The sequence below is a fragment of the Hylobates moloch genome, unplaced genomic scaffold (genome assembly GCF_009828535.3).
Source record: "Hylobates moloch isolate HMO894 unplaced genomic scaffold, HMol_V3 SCAFFOLD_9, whole genome shotgun sequence".
Lineage (NCBI taxonomy): Eukaryota > Metazoa > Chordata > Mammalia > Primates > Hylobatidae > Hylobates > Hylobates moloch.
Genome location: NW_026652284.1, coordinates 24,441,939 through 24,462,917, shown reverse-complemented (window position 1 = coordinate 24,462,917; position 20,979 = coordinate 24,441,939). Strand labels below are relative to the sequence as shown.

The window sequence follows — 20,979 nt, the reverse complement described above, 5'->3', positions numbered from 1 at the left end:
CCAAGTAGCTGGGATTACAGGTGTCTGCCACCACAACTGGCTAATTTTTTGTATTTTTAGTAGAGACGGGGTTTCACTGTGTTGGCCAGGTTGGTCTCGAATGCCTGACCTTGTGATCTGCCCACTTCGGCCTCCCAGAGTGCTGGGATTACAGGCATGAGCTACTGCGCCTGGCTAATTTTTGTATTTTTAGTAGAGATGGGGTTTCATCATGTCGGCCAGGTTGGTCTTGAACTCTTGACCTCACGTGATCTGCCCACTTTGGCCTCCCAAAGTGTTGGGATTACAGGCATGAACCACTGTGCCCAGCTCCAGCCCAGTTTTTATTTAGCTTTCTGAGTCTGTGCTTATACCTTCAACACTTTCATAACGATTTTCAGCTGCTGCATAAGGAAAGCCAGCTTGATCCCGTCACAAACACATTTAGCATACCTGGAACCACCGTAGGCCCTCCTGACATGTTTTTTGTTTCGGACAATCTCATAAGAACTTTAGACCTCACAGCATGAACCCCTTGAAGCCTGTCTGGGCACACGCCACATGCATATTTTGGTGCTTTCCCAACTTTGTTTGTATGAAGGTCAACAATTCTATTACCAGGGGCTCAGGACAGCCTAGTTTTGTTAGAGGCTGTACCGTAGGAAAGCCTATGACAATATGTCAAACGCTGGAACATTCTGAGTGCCTGTAGACAATATCCCCTGAAGAGGAAAAAGAAAAAAATCACATTTTTTTTTTTACTTTATCCTTGTCTTAAGGAATAATATCCATAAAGTCATGAGTTTGATGTGTATATATGATTTTCTTTTCTTTTCTTTCTTTTTTTTTTTTTGAGACAGAGTCTCGTCCTGTCGCCCAGGCTGGAGTGCAGTGGCGCGATCTCGGCTCACTGCAAGCTCCGCCTCCCGGGTTCACGCCATTCTCCTGCCTCAGCCTCCTGAGTAGCTGGGACTACAGGCACCTGCCACCACACCCGGCTAATTTTTTTGTATTTTTAGTAGAGACGGTGTTTCACCATGTTAGCCAGGATGGTCTCGATCTCCTGACCTCATGATCTGCCCGTCTCAGCCTCCCAAAGTGCTGGGTTTACAGGCATGAGCCACCATGCCCGGCCTGATTTTTTTCTTAATAGATGTAATAAATATATTACCATTAATTTTTCAAAAATGAGTTTATAGGCTGGGTGTGGTGGCTCACGCCTGTAATTTTATCACTTTGGGAGGCCGAGGAGGGAGGGTTGCTTGAGCCCAGGAGTTCAAGACCAGCCTGGGCAACATGGCAAGACCCCGTCTCTATAAAAAATACAAAAGAAATGAGCTAGGTGTGATGGCTTGTGCTATAGTCCCAGCTACTCGGGAGGATCACCTGAGCCCGGGAGTTTGAGGCTGCAGTGAGCCATGATGGCTCCACTGGCACTCCAGCCCGGGTGACAGAGCGAGACCCTGTCTCAAAAAAAAAAAAAAAGTTTAGCCACATAGTACTGAAAGTGATCTCATGGACCACCCACTGGTAGTAAGCATACCTCACTTGGGGAAGCACTGCCTGCATATGTGTTTCTGTGTGTCCGCGCTTGCATGTCTGAACATCAGTATCATTAATGCACATGTGCAGATAAATGGTAAGGCCATGGGCTCTGTGTGTATGTGTGTGTGCATGCATGTTCCCATCTGAGGGTATTTCTGTGCTTATCAGGTTATTTGTGTCCATGCATCTGTGTGCTCTGGTGATGACGTGTGTGTGTGTGTGTGTGTGTGTGTGTGTGTGTGTATCTGTGGGAGTGCATTCATTTTTTAATTTTTATTATTTATTTTTGAGATGGGGTCCTACTCTGTCACCCAGGCTGGAGTGCAGTGGTGTGATCTCGGCTCACTGCAACCTTCATCTCCTGGGTTCAAGTGATTCTCCTGCCTCAGCCTCCCGAGCAGCTGGGATTACAGGTGTGTGCCACCACGCCTGGCTAATTTTTTTGTATTTTTGGTAGAGACAGGGTTTTGCCATGTTGGCCAGGCTGACCTCGAACTCCTGACCTCAGGTGATCCACCCGCCTCGACCTCCCAAAATGCTGCTATTACAGGTGTGAGCCTCCGCGCCCGGCCGGGAGTGCATTTATGACTGCACATGCTTGGACTTGTGACACCATTGACAATGTGTGTATCTTTGTATAAGGATATTTGTGTAGTTCTTGTATTCAAGACTCATAACATCATTGCTGGGAGAAATCTTGGAGATTATCTCCACCCCTCACATTTTACAGATGGGGAAATAAAGGCCCAGAGAAGTGGACACAGATTTGCTCTGCAATCTTGGGCAAGTACTGTACCTCCTTAGACCTTCGTTTCCTCATCTTTAAAATGAGGATAACACGTGTCATGGGTCTGTTTTGAGGATTGAAGATGATGTAGGTAAAACGCTTAGAACAGTGCTTGAGTGAGGCAGCTCTCAACACACGTTAGCTGTGATTATTGTTATTACTATTATTACTTTTGCTACCGTCTAAGAGCGCCAGCTGATTTATGGCAGAGCCATGTCTGATGTCTCACAGTCCAGTGTCCACCCTGTCAGGAACCCTCTTCAACACAGGTGTGTGTGCGTTTCTTTCTGTAAGTGTGTGTGCACATCTGTATGCCCACACGCATCCACGCTTTTAGCAAGCAGAACGGCCTCGTATGGAGTGGACTGCATGGATCTATGGTTAGAACATGTGAGTTGGATGGCTGCATGTATCCACGTGTTTGAGTCTTCTGTGAACTTCTGTGCCACCATGTGGACCAGAGGTATATCTGTCAGTTTGTCCCTCTGCACACATCTGTGGGTATCTCTATGACCATGGAACTCTGTGTGTGTGTGTGTGTGTGTGTGTGTGTGTGTGTGATACATGTGCTCTCCGTATTTGTGTGTAAAGAAGTGGTGACTTAGAAATAGAGTCAAGGAAAGTTTGGGAACAGGACGGAGGGCTTGGGAGCCTGATACTGGAGAGTCCAGAGTTGAGGGTACTGGGGGCCCAGGTCATCCCTCCCTGGCACCCCTGACTCTCAGCCTCTTTCTGCCACCAGCGCCGGGTTTATTTCCGCCTCTGGAATGCAGCACTGGGGGGATTCCTGGCAGTGCCGGACCACGTGGAGGACATGAAGGCAGGCCGTGTGGTGGTCTCCGACCCCCGAGCTGGAGGTAGCTGCATCTGGTACTACGAGGATGGGCTGCTGAAGAACCAGGTACTGACACAGGGGCTGGCACAGGGACAGCCTGGCCCTAGGCATTTGCAGGTCCACTCTGGGGAGACCCAGCCCAATCGGGAACACAGAGGGAGGCACACAGAAGCCGCAACCCTGGGGAGGGGGAGAGTGCAGACTGTGTCCTCCTGGGCAAGTCATGCTCTTCTCTGGGCCTCAGTCTGTAAAAACAAGAGCAATGAACTGGGTGCTTCTAAGGGACCTCCCAGCTCTGATGCCCATGACAGAACTTGAGCCCTATTAATAATGGTAGATTTGGCCAGGCGCGGTGGCTCATGCTTGTAATCCCAGCACTTTGGAAGGTCGAGGCAGGAGGATTGCCTGAGGACAGGAGTTTGAGGCCAAACAAAAAATTAACTGGGTGTGGTGGTGCATGCCTGTAGTCCCAGGTACTCAAGAGGCTGAGGTGGGAGGCTTGAGCCCAGGAGTTAGAAGCTGCAGTGAGCCAGGATTGCACCACTGCACTCCAGCCTTGGTGACAGCACAAGATCTGGTCTCAAAAAAAAAAACAAATATAAAAATAAGAAGAAAGGTAGATTTACTCCACACACATTTCTTGAGCACCTACTATGTGCCAGGCTCTGTTCTAGATGCTGGGGATACAGCAGTTATAGACAGAATTGACACCTGCCCTCCTGAAGCTTATATCCTAGTAGGGAGAGATAGACAGAAATAACTTAAATGGGCAGAATGTCTGAGTGTCTTAGAGGATGAAAGTTCAATAGAGGAAGATAAATCATGAAAGGGGAATAGGCCAGGCGCAGTGGCTCACGCCTGTAATCACAGCACTTTGAGAGGCTGAGTGAGTCAGGAGGATCTCTTGAGCTCAGGAGTTCAAGACCAGCCTGGGCAGCATAATGAGACGCCATCTCCACAAAAAATAAAAAAACTAGCCGGATGTGGTGGCATGCACCTGTAGTCCCAGCTACTCGGGAGGCTGAGGTGGGAGGATTACGTGAGCCCAGGAGATTGAGGTTGTGGTAAGCTATGATCACACCACTGCACACCAGCCTGGGCAACAGAGGGAGACTCTGTCTCAAAAACAAACAACAACAACAACAACAACAAAAAAGGGAGAATAGGAAGTATCCGGTATGGTATGGGAGACTTTCCTAAGAAGATGACATTTGAGGGAGGCAGCCGTGCAGATATCTGAGGGAAGAGTGTTCCAGGCAGAGGGAACAGCCAGTGCAAAAGCCATGAGGAAGGAACATGCCTGGGATTTTTCTGGGCTAGCAAGGCGGCTAGAGTGAGTTGAGTGAGGGGGAGGTAGCAGGAGATGAGGCCAGAAAGGTTATGGGGACTGTAGGTCTTTGTAGGCCATTGAGAGGTTTTGTCTTTTACTTAGAATGAGAGAGACGGCTGACCACATGCCAGGCTCTGCATTGAGTTCTTCACACAAATGCCACCTATAATCTTTCGTCTAGAGTACCGTGGGGCAGGTCTTTTTATACTCCCCATTTTACAGGTGAGGAAACCAGAGCGTAGAGAGGTTAGGTAATTTGCTGAAAGTCACACAGCTGGTCAATGTGTAGAGATTTGTCTGATGCTAAAGCCTACGCTTTGGAAGCCAGTCATGGAAGGATTCCTGGAGGAGTTAATATTTTTCCAGCCCCTTTATGTTTTCTCACACTGAACCCTCACAAAAGCCAGCATTTGGGGATTCCCTTCCCCAAGGAAATTGAAGCTGAGGAGGATGAACAGACTTGCCTAGGGCCACAGTCCCTAAGAGCCAGGATTCGGAGCAGATGGGTCAAGGGTTTCTTGGGTATGGTAGAGTCCCTGTGGGGAGGAATGATGCCTGATGACCTCCTGGGGCCTCAGATGGCCCCCACCATGAGCCTGCAGGTGATTGGACCCCCTAGCCCAGGCTCCAAGGTGGTGCTGTGGGCCGAGAGCCGCCTGCCACGCCAGACGTGGAGCATCAGTGAATCGGGCCACATCTGCAGCCAGATGTTCGAAGGCCAGATCCTGGATGTGAAGGGTAAGATGGGATGTGTGGGGAAGAGGGCTCCTGAGGGGCTGAGAGCCGTGGAGTCCCAGCTCTCTCTGACTATCTCCCTATCTTTTAATCCCCATCCCACCCCCAGGAGGCCGGGGCTACGACCGGGACCACGTGGTGCTATGGGAGCCGGATGAGGACAGGGCATCCCAGATCTGGACCATCCATGTGCTTTGAAACTTTTCCCCTCACCCTCCAGCCCTGGAGGCTTTTGCTGGGATGAATGTTTTTATAGGATTTTTGTTGTACATAAGCTATTTTCTAATATGCTGCCAGGTACCCTTGTCTCTGTGCACCTTGATATTTCGGGGTGGTGTGGGGATTTGTTCACCTGCCTTCTTCCCTGACGCTCGGGCTGGCTTCTTCCCTCCAGGCTCCAGCTTTGGGGTTCAGATGTTAGGCCTCCTTCTGCCATCAGAGGGCGCCCTGGGACCAGACTAACTGGGGAGTGTAGTCTCGCGCAGCCACCCAAATGATGTGTTGTGAGAGCGGGCTCTGAGCCGGGCGGGGCCCTAGGCTGTGCGGGCACAGACACAAACTGAGCCTTTCGGTCCCTGTCCTTAGGGAACTCACAGTCCCACAGAGGATCCTGACAGGTAGGGTGATGCATCCATGAGAAGGGAGGAAAGAAGTAGAGGGACTCACACAGCAGGAACATCATCCCCGCAAGGGGTGCAGGGCAGGCTGAGATGTCCCTCTGCACACATCAGGGCCCTGCAGCTGAGATGTTAGGGTGGGAAGGAGTTAGCCAGGCTCCAGGAGGCAGAGAAAGAATATTCTAGGGATGCATACAAGTCCAGGGTGAAAACATGGAGGTTAGTGTGATAGGGGTGCAGTGGGCCAGGCACGGGAGATGAGTATGAGCCACACCCTGAAGGGCTGTGCCCCCGGGGCTCTGTTGCACTCACCCCAACTCTGGTCTTAGGGAAGCCAGGACAGGGCGTCTAGGTCTCTAACCCAGCTCAAAGAGGGCAGGACATAGAAGAGGGGGAGCTCCCTCTGCTCCTGGAGGTCCTCAAGGAAGAAGCCAAGGTGGGAGGGGCCCTTGGGGGGTGCCCTGGGGCTCCCTTCCATCTCTGCAGCACCCACCTCCGATGCCCCAAGCCCAGGAGGGTGGGAGTGGTCAGAGCCGCTGCTTGCCCTTCCTGCCTTCCCAGCCCCTGGGCCAGCATGGGAGGTAGACAGCCACCCATCATCCTTCTCCAGCCCCAGATGCCTGTGGGGCTGGTTTGCTGGGGATCTAAAGACCTTGTCGAGGGGTGTCCCTGGGACTGGGGATCTCCCTGGATCTGTCATTCTGAAGATACCCAGGTAGTGGGGTAGGGGCTCTCTGAGCCTGGGATGTCCAGGGTGGTGGCATCTCTAGTACCATCATTCCCAAACACCAGGGATGGGTGAAGCAAACGCAACTGCAGGGTTGGTGAGGCTGCCAGGTTCTGGGCCTTGTCCCTGCGATGTGCTTCTAAGGGGAAGGGCCCTCAGCATTGGAATTTAGGTAGGGAAGCTGGGGGCTGCTCGCTGGTGCCAACTTCCCTGCTGATGGGGACATGGGAAACTCCCTGGTGCTGCTGCACAGCTGGCTCTTGGGGTGCAGGGATGTCCAGTAACCACACGCAGGACCCCACTGCAAGTACAAGGGTAACTTTATTGACCCCCAGCTGGGCAGTGCTTGGCCCCTACATCATTACCCCCCTATTTTGGCTGTTGCCCCCATGGCACTGCCTGTCAACTTCTACAACCTGCTGATGTCTGGCATCAACCCCTCCCAAGGATGGAGGGGATTCTTGCGAGTGATGGTGGCAGCTGTTTCAGGGGGTACAGGGCTAAGGCTGAGACGTGTCACCTCAACTGAAGCAGAAGAGGTGGATTATGGCATTGGCCACAAAGAAAAGGAAAATGCCTCCGCTTATGTTGCTGGATGCTGCGGAGCTGCTGGTTTGGCTGGTGTCGTTTTGTCCCAAGACTCCAGTTTGTATCTGCAGGAAGAGAAGTGGGATAAGCTCAGGGGACTTTTTTTTTTTTTTTTTTTTCTGAGGCAGCGTCTCACTCTGTCACCCAGGCTGGACTGCAGTGGTGCGATCTTGGCTCACTGCATCCTCCACCTCCCGGGTTCAAGTGATTCTCCTGCCTCAGCCTCCTGAGTAGCTGGGACTACAGGCACGTGCCACCATGCCAGGCTAATTTTTCTATTTTTAGTAGAGACGGGGTTTCACCATGTTGGTCAGGCTGGTCTCGAACTCCTGACCTGGTGATCCACCTGCCTCAGCCTCCCAAAGTACTGGGATTACAGGCATGAGCCACCGTACCCAGCCCTCAGGGGACTTTTGAATCTCGTGTTTGTTATTTAAAGATGCAGTCTCCTTTCTACCCTCCCTGCCCTCCATCCGCCCACCTCCATAAAACAGTCCTCAGTTCTGCCGCATGTGACCACTACTTCTTCCACAAGGTGCTATCAGGATGTTTGGCTGCTCTGCTTTGACACAGGCAGGAACAGAGGTGATCACTGCCCCTGCTCACCCCCTTTCACAGAACCCTTCTGTTTTTTTGAGATAGAGTTTCGCTCTTTTGCCCAGGCTGGAGTGAAGTGGCATGATCTCGGCTCACTGCAACCTCCACCCCCGGTTTCAAGCGATTCTCCTGCCTCAACCTCCCAAGTAGCTGGGATTATAGGCACCCGCCATCACTCCCAGCTGCTAATTTTTTTTTTTTTCTGAGACAGAGTCTCGCTCTGTCGCCCACCCAGACTGGAGTGCAGTGGCGCGATCTCGGCTCACTGCAAGCTCCACCCCCGGGTTCACGCCATTCTCCTGCCTCAGCCTCCCGAGTAGCTGGGACTACAGGTGCCCACCACCACGCCCGGCTAATTTCTTTTTGTATTTATGGTAGAGATGGGGTTTCACCGTGTTAGCCAGGATGGTCTCAATCTCCTGACCTCAGGTGATCCGCCTGCCTCGGCCTCCCAAAGTGCTGGGATTACAGGCGTGAGCCACCGCGCCCGGCTCGCCCAGCTAATTTTTGTATTTTTAGTAGAGACGGGATTTTGTCATGTTGGCCAGGCTGGTCTTGAACACCTGACCTCAGGTGATCTGCCTGCCTTGGCCTCCCAAAGTGCTGGGATTACAGGCGTGAGCCACCGTGCCCAGTCACAGAACGTTTCTTTTCATGTCTCCCCCAGCCACCAGCCCTTCTGGCATAGAGGGAGACAGGGGAGCCCTAGCCCTTGACCTTCCTAGCCTGGCAAAGGGCTTAGCTTCCCTGAGCCTCAGTTTCCTCTTCTGAGTGGGGAGAAGTTCATCACAGTTGTGAAGGTCACATGAGCCGGGGCTGAGTGAGAAAGCACTTGGCAAAGCGTGGGTGGCTGGATGTGGGGTGGGGAAGTGGCCAGATGGTGATCAAGCTGTCCTTAATGCTTGATGGAGCTGCAACTAGAACTGCTCTGGATGGAGATGAAGCTGGTTTTGATGGTGATCAAGCTGTTCTTGATCAAGAACTTGATGGCTCCGGTCTCCTGTACCGACTCCCCTCTGGGCACCTGGGGTGCTACGAAAGCTGCCTCCTGCAATAGCAGTCACTTTGGAGACTCCAGTTGTCTCTGAAATGGGAGAGTCCTGTCTTCTTTGCATTCCTGAACATCCAGGCTTCTCTCTGGCAGGGGAGTGGGGATTGGAGTGTCGCCTGTCACCTCCATAACCACAGCAGGCTCCACTTGGACATCTCCTGGCCTCTTCCCAAAGGACCATCTCCCCAGACTCCCTGTGGGCCGATGCCTTCCTCACTCAGGGTTGTGTTCCCAAGTCTCTTAGTTCTCTATTATTCCACAGCACCCCTTGGGTGCCCCAATGCGCCTGGCACCCTGTAAGTACTCCCCAGCTGTGGATACAGGTTTCTCTCAGGGCAGCCCACAAGCAGTGCAGCCCCAGCCAAAAGAGCTGGAAGGCTGGGCGGCCAGGCCCACTGTGTCCCTGATTTTCCTGTTGGAGTCCATCTGCTGTGCTCTCAGGAGAGAAGGTTGGGTCTCTGGGAGCTCACATCCTGTATGCCCTCCCTCCATGCCAAGCAACTTTGGGGAGTCCTGGCAGTGGTGCCAGGTGTTGCTCTTACCTGTACCGTAACCAGGAGGCTGATGGTGAGTAGGAGGAGGAGGAAGTGCTTCATTTTGTTAGGATCTTGGTGGCTGTCTCGGTAGCAGCTTTTTAGGTGATCTCAGGGCTGTCTGGAGGCTTCTTGGCTTGGCTGCTTTTGAACCAGGAGGCAGAGGAGGCGGGGTGAGGTAGGGAGAGGAAGGAGGGCCTACAAGGTGGAGGAGGGGTGTGGCTTCCTTTCTGCAGATCTGGGGGTGGATAATACCAGGCCCTAGGTTCTAAGGCCCTGGCTGAGGGAGCAGGCTAGATCATTTGAGATAGGAGAGAGGTCAATCCAGAGGCAATGGTGGGAGTAAGTAGGGCCCGAGGCTTGGAATCATGCATCCTGCAGGCTGAATTCTGGTTTAATCACTGACCAACTCTGAGGCCCTGGGCCAGAAACTCTACCTCTCTGACCCTTTAACAAAAGAACTGCCGGATTACATGTAATAATAACCAATTTAAAAAGAGCCAGCACATAGCAGATATGCCGTAAATGAGTTTGTTGTTTAAAGAAGATTGGGGCAGCACATAGTAGATATGCCGTAAATGAGTTTGTTGTTTAAAGAAGATTGGGGCAGGGTATAGGAGCTGAAGGAGAAAGGCTGGGATAGATTTAGGTTTCAAGGGAAGGCTGTAGATGGGCCGCAGGTTCTGAATGAAAGCTTGGGAAATGCTTAGACTGTGGAAGGGCTGGTGGTTTCTGTGAAAGTGCTGGAGGTGAGGAATCGGGAAGCCTGGTTTCAGTTGCGCTTTCCTCTTGAGGCCTCAGTTCTTCATCTCAAGGAATTGGGAAGACTGAAATAGATGATTTCTGAAGTTTGTCAAGGCCTAGTGTTCTGTTTTGTTGTTGTTGTTGGTTTTCGTTTTTTTTTTTTAAACAGAGTTTTGCTCTGTGCACTGGCGTGATCTCGGCTTACTGCAACCTCCACCTCCTGGGTTCAAGCAATTATCCTGCCTTAGCCTCCCTCATAGCTGGGACTACAGGTGCATGCCACCACGCCTGGCTAATTTTTTGTACTTTTTTTTTAGAGACAGGGTTTCACCATGTTGGCTAGGCTGGTCTCAAATGCCTGACCTCAAGCGATCCGCCTGCCTCGGCCTCCCAAAGTGCTGGGATTACAGGCATGAGCCACCGCGCCCAGCCAAGACCTAGCATTTTGTGATTTGGGTAGAGAAAGTAGCAAGCAGATGGGTTGTTTGTATTAGCTGAGGATGAATGGGAGGGGAGCGAGGGAAGGGACAAGTGGGTGACTAAGCTGCAGTAGAAAGGGACTGTGGTGAGGGAGTGGCTGTGAGGGCCCAGGGAGGGGTGGGCGGATGAGAGGAATCCCAAAGCTGCCTGGATAGTGCTCCATGCTTTATGCATTCCCTCACTTGATTCCCTCTGTGGTGCCCTGCAGCAGGTGTTATGTTTATCCCCATTTGACTGGTGAAAAAACTGAGGCTTAGATGTTAAGTGACTTGCTAAGGTCCTAAATGGTGGAGCCAGTCTCATTTGACCTTGAATCCGGGTCTGTCTGAAGCCACAGCCATGTATGTAACCTCTGGGGCTGCCCTAGAATTCGCCCATTAAGTCTTGATTCCCTGCCACTCCCGCCCCCTCCCCTACACCAACTCCCCCCAGGCCCCAGGACTTGGTCACCACAACCCCAGCTCTGGCCCACTCTCCCTTCACACTCTCCCTTCCTTAGTCTACTTTAGGCCTCATTTACATGCTAGGTAGTGAAGGGAAAACTCCCCTCACTTCTCTTCTATTGTTTTGGGCCTTGTGTTGCAAGCCCAGGGGAGATCTGGCTGAGGCTGGGTCCAAAGAAAAAAACAGAGGCCAGGCATGGGGGCTACGCCTGTAATCCTAGCAGTTTGGGAGGCTGAGGCGGGCAGATAACTTGAGCACAGGAGTCTGAGACCACCCAGGAAACATAGGGAGGCCCCATCTCTCAAAAAAAAAAAAAAAAAAAAATTAGCCGGGCATAGTGGCACAAACCTATAGCCTCAGCTACTTGGGGGCTGAGGCAGGAGGATTGCTTGTGCCTGGGAGGTCCAGGCTGCAATGAGCCATGATTGTGCCACTGCACTCCAGCCAGGGTGACAGAGCAAGACACTGTCTCAAAAAAAAAAAAAAAAAAGGGCCAGGGAACAGTGGCTCACGCCTGTAATCCCAGCATTTTGGGAGGCCAAGGTGAGTGGATCACTTGAGGTCAGGAGTTCGAGACCAGCCTGGCCAACATGGTGAAACCCCCGTCTCTACTAAAAATACAGAAATTAGCCAGATGTGCTGGCACATGCCTGTAATCCCAGCTATTCGGGAGGCTGAGGCAGGAGAATCGCTTGAACCCAGGAGAAGGAGGTTGCAGTGAGCCGAGATCGTGCCATTGCACTCCAGCCTGAGTGACAAGAGGAAAACTCCATTTCAAAAAAAAAAAAAAATAAGAGAAGAAAAGAAGAACTGAGAGTCAAAGCTGATGAGAGAAAGGCAGGAAGTGGAGAGGGAGGGGCAGGGAGGGAGAGAAGAGGGAGGAGCCCCCAGCCATCCATCACCCTCTTTCCCCATCCCTGCCCTTTCACCCAGAGGTCTCTCCTCACCCTTGACTCAAGTTCTCAGCTGTCTTTGGTGTGCCTGTGGGGGTGAGTGATTCTAGGGTTCATGAGAGCCAGGGAGGTGTCCTGTGCCAGAAGGGCACCAGCCCAGGAGACAGGATACCCGTGTTGAAGTCTGAGATTACACTGCTGAAAATGAGCTCCATCACACTGTGCAATCTTCTCCCCTCTTACAAAGAGGCAGCCAGACAGGACGAGCCTGGGGCCAGCCGTGTTGTAGTTTCCCATGCTGGAGATGCATGCGAGGATACTAAATGCCAGACTCTTATTTGTAAACATTTTCTTGCAAACCTCAGAAGCTTCATTTTCACCTCCTGATACTCTGAGGAGTATCTTTTACAGTCCGTGTATTTCCTCTGCAAGGAAAGCCCTTCTCCAATTATTTCACCTGGCAAACTCTTTTTTTTTTCCCCCCTTGAGACACGTACCCAGGCTGGAGTACAAGTGGTATAATCATAGCTCACTGTAACCTTGAACTCCTGGGCTCAAGCAATCCTCCCCCCCATCCTCCTAAGTACCTGGGACTACAGGTGCATGCCACCACGCCCAGCTAATGTTTGGTGTGGTGGAGGATGGAGTTCTGCTATGTTGCCCAGACTGCAAACTCTTCTTTATTCTTCAAGATTTAGCTTAGAAGCCCCTTCCCCAGGGAAACTTTCCACTTTCCCTAGGAAACTCAAAGTTCCTGAATGTTCGAAGGGCCCTTTCTGTTGACCTCTGTTCTAAAGATTGTGTCTACCAAGAGTATGGTCTGTCCCTTGTGGGTTGGGACTAGGTTTTGTCACTTCTCTTACTCAGCACAGCACAGAACATGGCACAGTGTAGGTGTCAGGGACTGCCGGAAGAGTGAGTGCGTGTAATGCATCTAGATCTATTCCCACCTCCGAGCCTAGTAGTCCTGTATTTATTCATCCAGTAAACATTTACTATGGGGCAACAGTAGAGTCAGTACTGAAAAGTTACCAATGCAGAAAAGAGATAAGGGACTGAGAGAAGCAAGCCCTTTATTTGGAGCAGCTTTTCTTCTAAAAGTATGCCACTTGCAGAGGGGACAGCTGAGAAACTGAACCGAGCTTTCTCATCTTCACATACTTAGAAATGTATGGGAGAAAAACTATAGTTCTAGATCCTCTAAGCAAGGGGAGCCCTGACAAACTCGCCCCACCTAGGCTTTGGGTTGGACCACGGGGAGTGAGAGTAAACAGGAAACAACAGCCCAACCCTCAAAGAAATTGAAGACAACATGACCAAAAAGCAGAAACAGATAATAGAAAGTTATACAAAAGATCCAGATAATGGAATAATCAATCAGATTTTCAAATAACTATGCTTACTATACTTAAAGACATTTTCCTCTTCTGTCCTCTGAGCAGCAGGACAAGATTGAGACTGGACAAGATTGAGAACTAGAAATTATAGTAAAGAACCGGCCGGGCACGGTGGCTCACACCTGTAATCCCAGCACTTTGAGAGGCCGAGGCAGGTGGATCACAAGGTCAGGAGATCGAGACCATCCTGGCTAACACGGTGAAACCCCGTCTCTACTAAAAATACAAAAACTTAGCCAGGCATGGTGGCGGGCACCTGTAGTCCCAGCTACTCGGGAGGCTGAGGTAGGAGAATGGCAGAGCTTGCGGTGAGCCGAGATTGTGCCACTGCACTCCAGCCTGGGTGACGGAGCAAGACTCTGTCTCAAAAAAAAAAAAAAAAGAAATTATAGTAAAGAACCAAATGGAAATTCTAGAACTGAAAAATATGGTAATAAAAATTAGGAACTCAGTGGATAGGTTTAACATCAGATCGGGCACAACTGAAGAGAAAATTAGTGAAGTGAAGTAAAGATTGTAAGAAAATATTATTAGACCAGAATGTGTTTATTGGGTGCCTGCTGTGTACCAGGTACTGAACTAGGCACTGGGAATACAGCAGTGACATAAAGACAGGGTCCCTGCTATTATGGAGCTGATATTTGAGTGGGGGAAAGACTAATAAAAACAATGGTAATTTCAGATTTTCACAAATGGCAGCAGGAAATCAAGGGGATAATGTGAGAAGAAGAAGTGAAACGTGGGGAGGATATATTCTAGGTCAGTGGTCACGAAAGACCACTCAGAGGAAATGTGTGTGCTGAGACCTGTAGAACAAGAGGAGTCCAGGCATGCAAAGCACCTTAGATCACCATCCCATCCCAGTCCCACAGTGTCTTTTGATGACTGTCCCTAGGGCCTAGCACAGTCTCACATAGGCCAGGTTCTCCAAATGTCCTTGGTCAATGATAGAATGGAATACAGCAGGGAGGGAGGAAGAAGAGAGTTACAGCACACATCACAGTGTGATCCGCCCTGAATTTTTCATCCTCATTGAGACAGGGCTGGGATTCAGTAGCATCATACTGCATCCAAGGTGAATCTTCATCTACCCATTCATTCACCTATCCATCCACCCACCTACCCATTCAGTCTTTTGGTCATTCATTTTTTTTTTTTTTTTTTGGTGACGGAGTTTCGCTCTTGTTGCCGAGTCTGGAGTGCAATGGCATGATCTTGGCTCACCCCAACCTCCATCTCCTGGGTTCAAGTGATTCTCCTGCCTCAGCGTCCTGAGTAGCTGGGATTACAGGTGCATGCCACCACGCCCAGCTAATTTTTTGTATTTTTAGTAGAGATGGGGTTTCTCCATGTTGGCCAGGCTGGTCTCAAACTCCCGACCTCAGGTGATCTGCCCACCTTGGCCTCCCAAAGTCCTGGGCTTACATTTGTGAGCCACTGCATCCAGCCTCATTCACTCTTTTAATTAATTTATTGACACCTACTGTGTGTCAGGCAAGATGAATGAGTGAGGGTCCTTTCCCCTGAGGAATTTATAGTCCAGCAGGGAGACCCATACGAAAATCACAAAACTGAAGAAGAAATGCTATAATGGGCCAGGCATGGTGGCTCATGCCTGTAATCCCAGCACTTTGGGAGGCCGAGGCGGGCAGATCACCTGAGGTCGGGAGTTTGAGACTAGCCTGGCAAACATGGAGAAACCCCGTCTCTACTGAAAATACAAAAAATTAGCTGGGCATGGTGGCATGCACCTGTAATCTCAACTACTCAGGACGCTGAGGCAGGAAAATCGCTTGAACCCAGAGGTGGAGATTGCAGTGAACTGAGATCCCGCCATTGCACTCCAGCCTGGGTGACAGAAATTTTGTCTCAAAAAAAAAGAAATGCTATAATGGCAGCAGGGCTTTTTTAAAAAAATTATTTATTTATTTATTTTTTTGAGATGGAGTCTCGTTCTGTCACCCAGGCTGGAGTGCAGTGGCGCGATCTCGGTTCACTGCGAGCTCCGCCTCCCGGGTTCACGCCATTCTCCTGCCTCAGCCTCCCGAGTAGCTGGGACTACAGGCGCCCGCCACCACGCCTGGCTAATTTTTTTTTGCATTTTTAGTAGAGACGGGGTTTCACCGTGGTCTCGATCTCCTGACCTCGTGATCCGCCCGCCTCGGCCTCCCAAAGTGCTGGGATTACAAGCGTGAGCCACCGCGCCTGGCCAACAGCAGGGCTTTTAGAGAGTGGAGTGTAGAGTGTGGCTCTGCTTGCGGGGGAGTGGGGAGGGGACATTTGAACTTGTTGAAGGATCAAATGGGAATTTTCCCAAATGGAAAAGGCAAGAGAGGATGTTTTCATTGGAAGGAGAGGCCAGAACGTAGGGGAGAACATGACGGTTTCTGGAATGTGAGAAAGGCAGAACCCAAAATAGGAGGGCTCTAAATATGAGGCTAAACTGTAGATGATGAGGGCTTCGTCTAAGGTGGTGGTGATGTGGGTAGAGAAGGGAGAAGGTGGAAGAGATAACTAGATTTGTATTCTGCTAAAGAGACTTGGAGGAACTCTCTCCTTTATTATTTACCTTTTACTTCCTGAGCTGGTAGAACTCAATAAACTCTTTAACCTCAGAGGGGTCATAACTGATAAGGCTCTTTCAGGAAATGACCTAAAAGCAAAGCAGACTCTGTCCACTCTCAAAAATAGAGGCTTGTGGCCGGGTGTGGTGGGTCATGCCTGTAATCACAACACTTTGGGAGGCCGAGGCGGGTGGATCACGAGGTCAGGAGTTTGAGACCAGCCTGACCAACATGGTGAAACTCTGTCTCTACTAAAAATACAAAAGTTAGCTGGGCATGATGGCACGTACCTGTAATCTTAGCTACTTGGGAGGCTGAGGCAGAAGAGTCACTTGAACCCGGGAGGCAGAGTTTGCAGTGAGCCAAGATTGCGCCACTGTATTCCAACCTTGACAACGAGTGTGAGACTCCATCTCAAAAAAAGAACAGAGACTTCCGCCAGGCATGGTGGCTCATGCTTGTAATCCCAGCACTTTGGGAGGCTGAGGTGGGTGGATCACGAGGTCAGGAGTTCAAGACCAGCCTGGCCAACATGGTGAAACCCCGTCTTTACTAAAAAATACAAAAAAATTAGCTGGGCATGGTGGCAGGCACCTGTAATCCCAGCTACTCGGGAGGCTGAGGCAGAGAATCGCTTGAACCCGGGAGGTAGAGTTTGCAGTAAGCTGAGATCATGTCACTGCACTCCAGCCTGGACAACAGAGTGAGATTCTGTCTCAAAAAAAAGAAAAAAAGAATAGAGACTTCCAGAACCATCTAGCCCCAGAGCTGGGGTCTACTTCCTCACCCTGCAGGTAGGAAACAGGTCTAGAAAGAGCCTTGTTCAGGACCTCCCTCCTCCCAGGCCAGAGCCTTTGCACCATCATCAGACAGTGAATATCCACCATTGGATGCGATCAAGATGAGCCTGGGCGACCCCATCTCAGACATCCAGAGGGAATCCTTCCAGCTTGGAAGTGGTCAGATGGGTCTCCAAGGCCCTCACAACACTCAAGTCTTGTGAGCCTGGAGACCTCAGAGATTTCCAGACCTTCTAAGATGTGGGAAGAGAAATATAGGTCAAAAAAAAAAATCAGATGAGCTTAGACTCTTGGTTTCTTTTATAATTTTGTTTTTGAAAAACACCTCTTTATTTATTTATTTATTTATTTATTTTTTTATTTTTATTATTTTTTTTTTTTAAGACAGAGTCTGGCACTGTCGCCCAGGCTGGAGTGCAGTGGCGCAATCTTGGCTCACTGCAACCTCAGCCTGCCAGGTTCAAGCAATTCTCCTGCCTTAGCCTCCCGAGTAGCTGGGATTACAGGCGACCACCACCATGCCCTGCTAATTTTTGTATTTCTTTCTTTTTTTTTTTTTTTTTTTTGAGATGGAGTCTCGCTCTCATTGCCCAGGCTGGAGTACAGTGGTGCAACCTCAGCTCACTGCAACCTCCGACTGCTGGGTTCAAGCGATTCTCCTGCTCCAAAGTAGCTGAGATTATAGGCGCATGCCACCACACCTGGCTGATTTTTGTACTTTTAGTAGAGACGGGGTTTCACCATGTTGGCCAGGCTGGTCTCAAACTCCTGACCTCAGGTGATCCGCCCGCCTCAGCCTCCCAAAGTGCTGGGATTACAGGCATGAGCCACTGCTCCTGGCCTAGTTTTTGTATTTTTTAGTAGAGACAGGGTTTTGTCATGTTGGCCAGGCTGGTCTCGAATTCCTGACCTCAGGTGATCCACCCACCTCAGCCTCCCAAAATATTGGGATTACAGGTGTGAGCCACTGTGCCCAGCCAAAAACTCCTCCTTTTTGAGCCAGGCACAGTGGCAAGAGGGTATAGTCTCTGCTACTTGGGAGGCTGAGAGGCCGAGACAGGAGGATCCCTTGAGCTCGGGAGTTCAAATCCAGCCTGGGCAACATAGACAGAGTCTGTCTCTAAAAATAAATAAATGAGCAAAGAAAGAAAAGAAGAACACCTTTTCAGAAGCAATAATGCAACATTATGGGAATTTTTAAAATAGCGTATATATTTTTTTCAGCTGTTGTCCCCACTCATGCTGGGGCCGGTGCCTCATTATGGAAAATTTAATTTGTACAATAATCCCAGGAGGTAGATTCTATTAGTATCTCTACTTTACAGCTGTGGATACTGAGACTCTGATAAGTGAAGTATCTTGAGCAGGAACAGCCAGCTATTAAGCGACAGAGCCCAGCCTTATAGAGTTGTTAAGTTATGCTGGTCCACAGTACAATGTATCCACAACAAATGATGGCTCTTATTATTTTCCAAGTTTCTCCAGTGAAATTGTATATTTTTATAATAAGGCTCTGACTTCCCCAATATATTATTAAAAAAAAAAAATCAAACTAGCAGGGCACGGTGGCTCACGCCTGTAATCCCAGCACTTTGGGAGGCTGAGGCGGGTAGATCACGAGGTCAGGAGATAGAGACCATCCTGGCCAACATAGTGAAACCCCATCTCTACTAAAAATACAAAAATTAGCTGGGGATGGTGGCACATGCCTGTAATCCCAGCAACTCAGAGGCTGAGGCAGGAGAATTGCTCGAACCAGAGAGTGGGAGATTGCAGTGAGCTGAGATCACACCACTGCACTCCAGCCTGGCGACAGAGTGAGACTCTGTCTCAAAAAAAAAAATCAATTGACTTGGGGCTGGGCGCAGTGGCTCACGCCTGTAATGCCAGCACTTTGGAAGGCTGAGGTGGGCGGATCACAAGGTCAGGAGACAGAGACCATCCTGGCCAACATCATGAAACCCCGTCTCTACTAAAAATACAAAAAAATTAGCTGGGCGTGGTGGCACGTGCCTGTAGTCTCAGCTACTCGGGAGGCTGAGGCTGGAGAATCGCTTGAATCTGGGAGGTGGAGGGTGTGGCGAGCCGAGATCGTGCCACTGCACTCCAGCCTGGTGACAGAGCAAGACTCAAAAAAAAAAAAAAAAAAAAAAAATCAAACGACTGGCCTGCCAGGTTAGAGGGCTCCCATTTTCCTCCCAGGAACTAGATGTTTGCTGAGTGTCTGCCTGCTGCAGAATCTACAGCCAGGCCCTGGGTGGGAAGAAGGGATGGGGTAAATCCTGGTGCCTGGGTAAATGCCACTCATGATCTGGTTCTTGCTGAGGCAGGAATCAGAGGGCAGACCACAGCAGGGCTCATGAGGCCAGAGCTCCTGCTTCCCACGCTTGCTTATCTCCATGAGCAAGGTGACAGTATGAAGTTGCCACTCTCCCTGACCACGGGTCCAACCCCAAAAAACACTTGGCTCCAACGTGATCTCAGTCTTTCTCATCTTCATATACCTAAAACCTCAGAAAACTTTCTGGGAGCAGCTCAGCAACAAGAGCTCCTCCTGTCTCCACTCTCCAGTCACACTCTCCGCCCAGACTCCTCCCTTGGCAGTAGGTTTGTGCCACCTGCTTCCCTGGCTTATCTATGCCTGCCTTGTTTACCAGAGTGAAAGTTCTAGGAAGAGCATGGGATCTTGAGGCTGACCATTCTGGGTTTGAATCCACTTCTGCTTTCTGCCTTTATAATCTTATGCAAGCCACTGTACTACCCTGAGCTTGTTTTCTCATCGGTTTCTTTTTTTCTTTTTTCTTTTCTTTTCTTTCTTTTTTTTTTTTTTTTTTGAGACAGAGTTTCACTCTTGTTGCCCAGGCTGGAGTGCAATGGCGTGATCTCAGCTCACCGCAACCTCCACCTCCCACGTTCAAGCGATTCTCCTGCCTCAGCCTTCCTGAGTAGCTGGGATTATAGGCATGCGCCATCACGCCCGGCTAATTTTGTATTTTTAGTAGAGACGGCGTTTCTCCATGTTGGTCAGGCTGGTCTCGAACTCCCGACCTCAGATGATCCGCCTGCCTCAGCCTCCCAAAATGCTGGGATTACAGGCGTGAACCACCGCGCCCAGCCCTCATCTGTAAATTTCTTGTTACCACCTGGTACTTGGAAGGCACTCAGTAGTGGTCGCTCTCTTTAGCTTCCAATTTGCATATAAAGAATGTCGTCCACTTTGGGAGGCAGAGATGGGCGGATCACTTGAGCTCAGGAGTTTGAGACCAGGCTGGGCAACATGGCAAGACCCCGTCTCTACAAAAAAATACAAAAACTAGCTGAGCGTTGTTGTGCGCACCTGTAGTCCCAGCTACACTGGTGGCTGTGATGGGAGGATGGCTTGAGCCTGGGAGGCGGATGTTGCAGTGAGCAGAGTCTACCCATCCCTGAATGTGGTAGGCTAGAAAGTCAAACGGAAAATTAAAAAAAAAACAAAACAGTCTTGTGTTGTGCAGAGAAAGGGCTTTTGAACCTGGGCACAAAGAAGTGAGTGCCTGAGATCAGAAATCATAAACTCCCAGACCATCACAGCTGAAAGGGTGGAGAGATGATGATGATGATTAACAGCAGGAAAGGTTTTGAAAAAGTGCTCTCTACAGGTGTTTCTGTTTCGGCTTTCCCCTTTAAAATCGTGTACTTTGCATTACCTTATTTAATCCTCCCGGCAACCCAGTGGGGGTAGGTATTATCACTGTTTTACAGATAAAAAACTAAGGTGTATAAAGTGCCCAAGAACACACAGTAAGGAGCCAGGACTCCTAATCCCAAAGTTCGTGCTCTTAACTGCCTTTAGCTGTTTTGGTGACTGAGTCTAATCCAACACAGTTTTACAGATGAGGCTCAGGGAGGGGAAATTGTCTTACCCAACTCTTACACAAGGGAACTAGAATTTGGGCCTCCCTTCCGGGCGCCAATCCGGTCAAGGAATTGTCACAGAAACTCAGATTTAAGAAACATTTATTAAGTACTTGCATCATTGCAATCCATCCTCAAAGCAGCCTCCGCGAAGTATTACAGTACTTCGTGTTACAACACTGATCATATGGGGAAATAAGCTAAGAGGGATAATCCCCCCCACAAGATCAATTTAGCAAAATAGCGGCACTGTCGGGATCACACATTCAGGTCCAGAGGCAGCCAGCAGTTTCATTAACCTAATCCCAGGCTCCTTCCTCCCGCACGTGAAGGTATGAACGAACCGCCCCCACCCCCCAGCCCCGACCAGGAGCCCGCTCAGAGCTGTGCATTGTGGGATTCGCCCGCGAAGAATACCGACTCTGTGGGCCAATAGAAT

General features: G+C 50.0%; 2 protein-coding genes and 1 pseudogene across 2 annotated transcripts in view; 1 reads left to right on the top strand and 2 right to left on the bottom strand.

The window, feature by feature from the left end:
* CRYBG2 (crystallin beta-gamma domain containing 2) overlaps nt 1–5,511 on the top strand; it is a 32,167-nt gene extending 26,656 nt beyond the window's left edge. The window contains exons 19-21 of the mRNA XM_032759407.2: nt 3,054–3,212; nt 5,055–5,214; nt 5,321–5,511. Coding sequence (XP_032615298.1) covers nt 3,054–3,212; nt 5,055–5,214; nt 5,321–5,409 — 408 coding nt within the window. The 3' untranslated portion in view covers nt 5,410–5,511. The remainder of the gene's footprint in view (nt 1–3,053; nt 3,213–5,054; nt 5,215–5,320) is intronic.
* On the bottom strand, nt 324–676 carry LOC116813119 (large ribosomal subunit protein eL34-like; annotated as a pseudogene).
* A 1,346-nt stretch (nt 5,512–6,857) lies between the features above and the next one.
* On the bottom strand, nt 6,858–9,462 carry CD52 (CD52 molecule). The gene is made up of 2 exons (XM_032759406.2): nt 9,334–9,462; nt 6,858–7,208 (listed from the first exon to the last, which is right to left on the bottom strand). The coding sequence occupies exons 1-2, from the start codon at nt 9,385–9,387 to the stop codon at nt 7,077–7,079; spliced, it is 186 nt and encodes a 61-aa protein (XP_032615297.1). The 5' UTR covers nt 9,388–9,462; the 3' UTR covers nt 6,858–7,076.
* Between the last annotated feature and the right edge of the window lie 11,517 nt (nt 9,463–20,979).

Coding starts and splice junctions, on each gene's coding strand:
- CD52 (XM_032759406.2), bottom strand. CDS start 9,387: ATGAAGCACTTCCTCCTCCTCCTACTCACCATCAGCCTCCTGGTTACG. Junction 7,209..9,333: donor GCCTCCTGGTTACGGTACAG/GTAAGAGCAACA, acceptor CTCTTCCTGCAG/ATACAAACTGGAGTCTTGGG.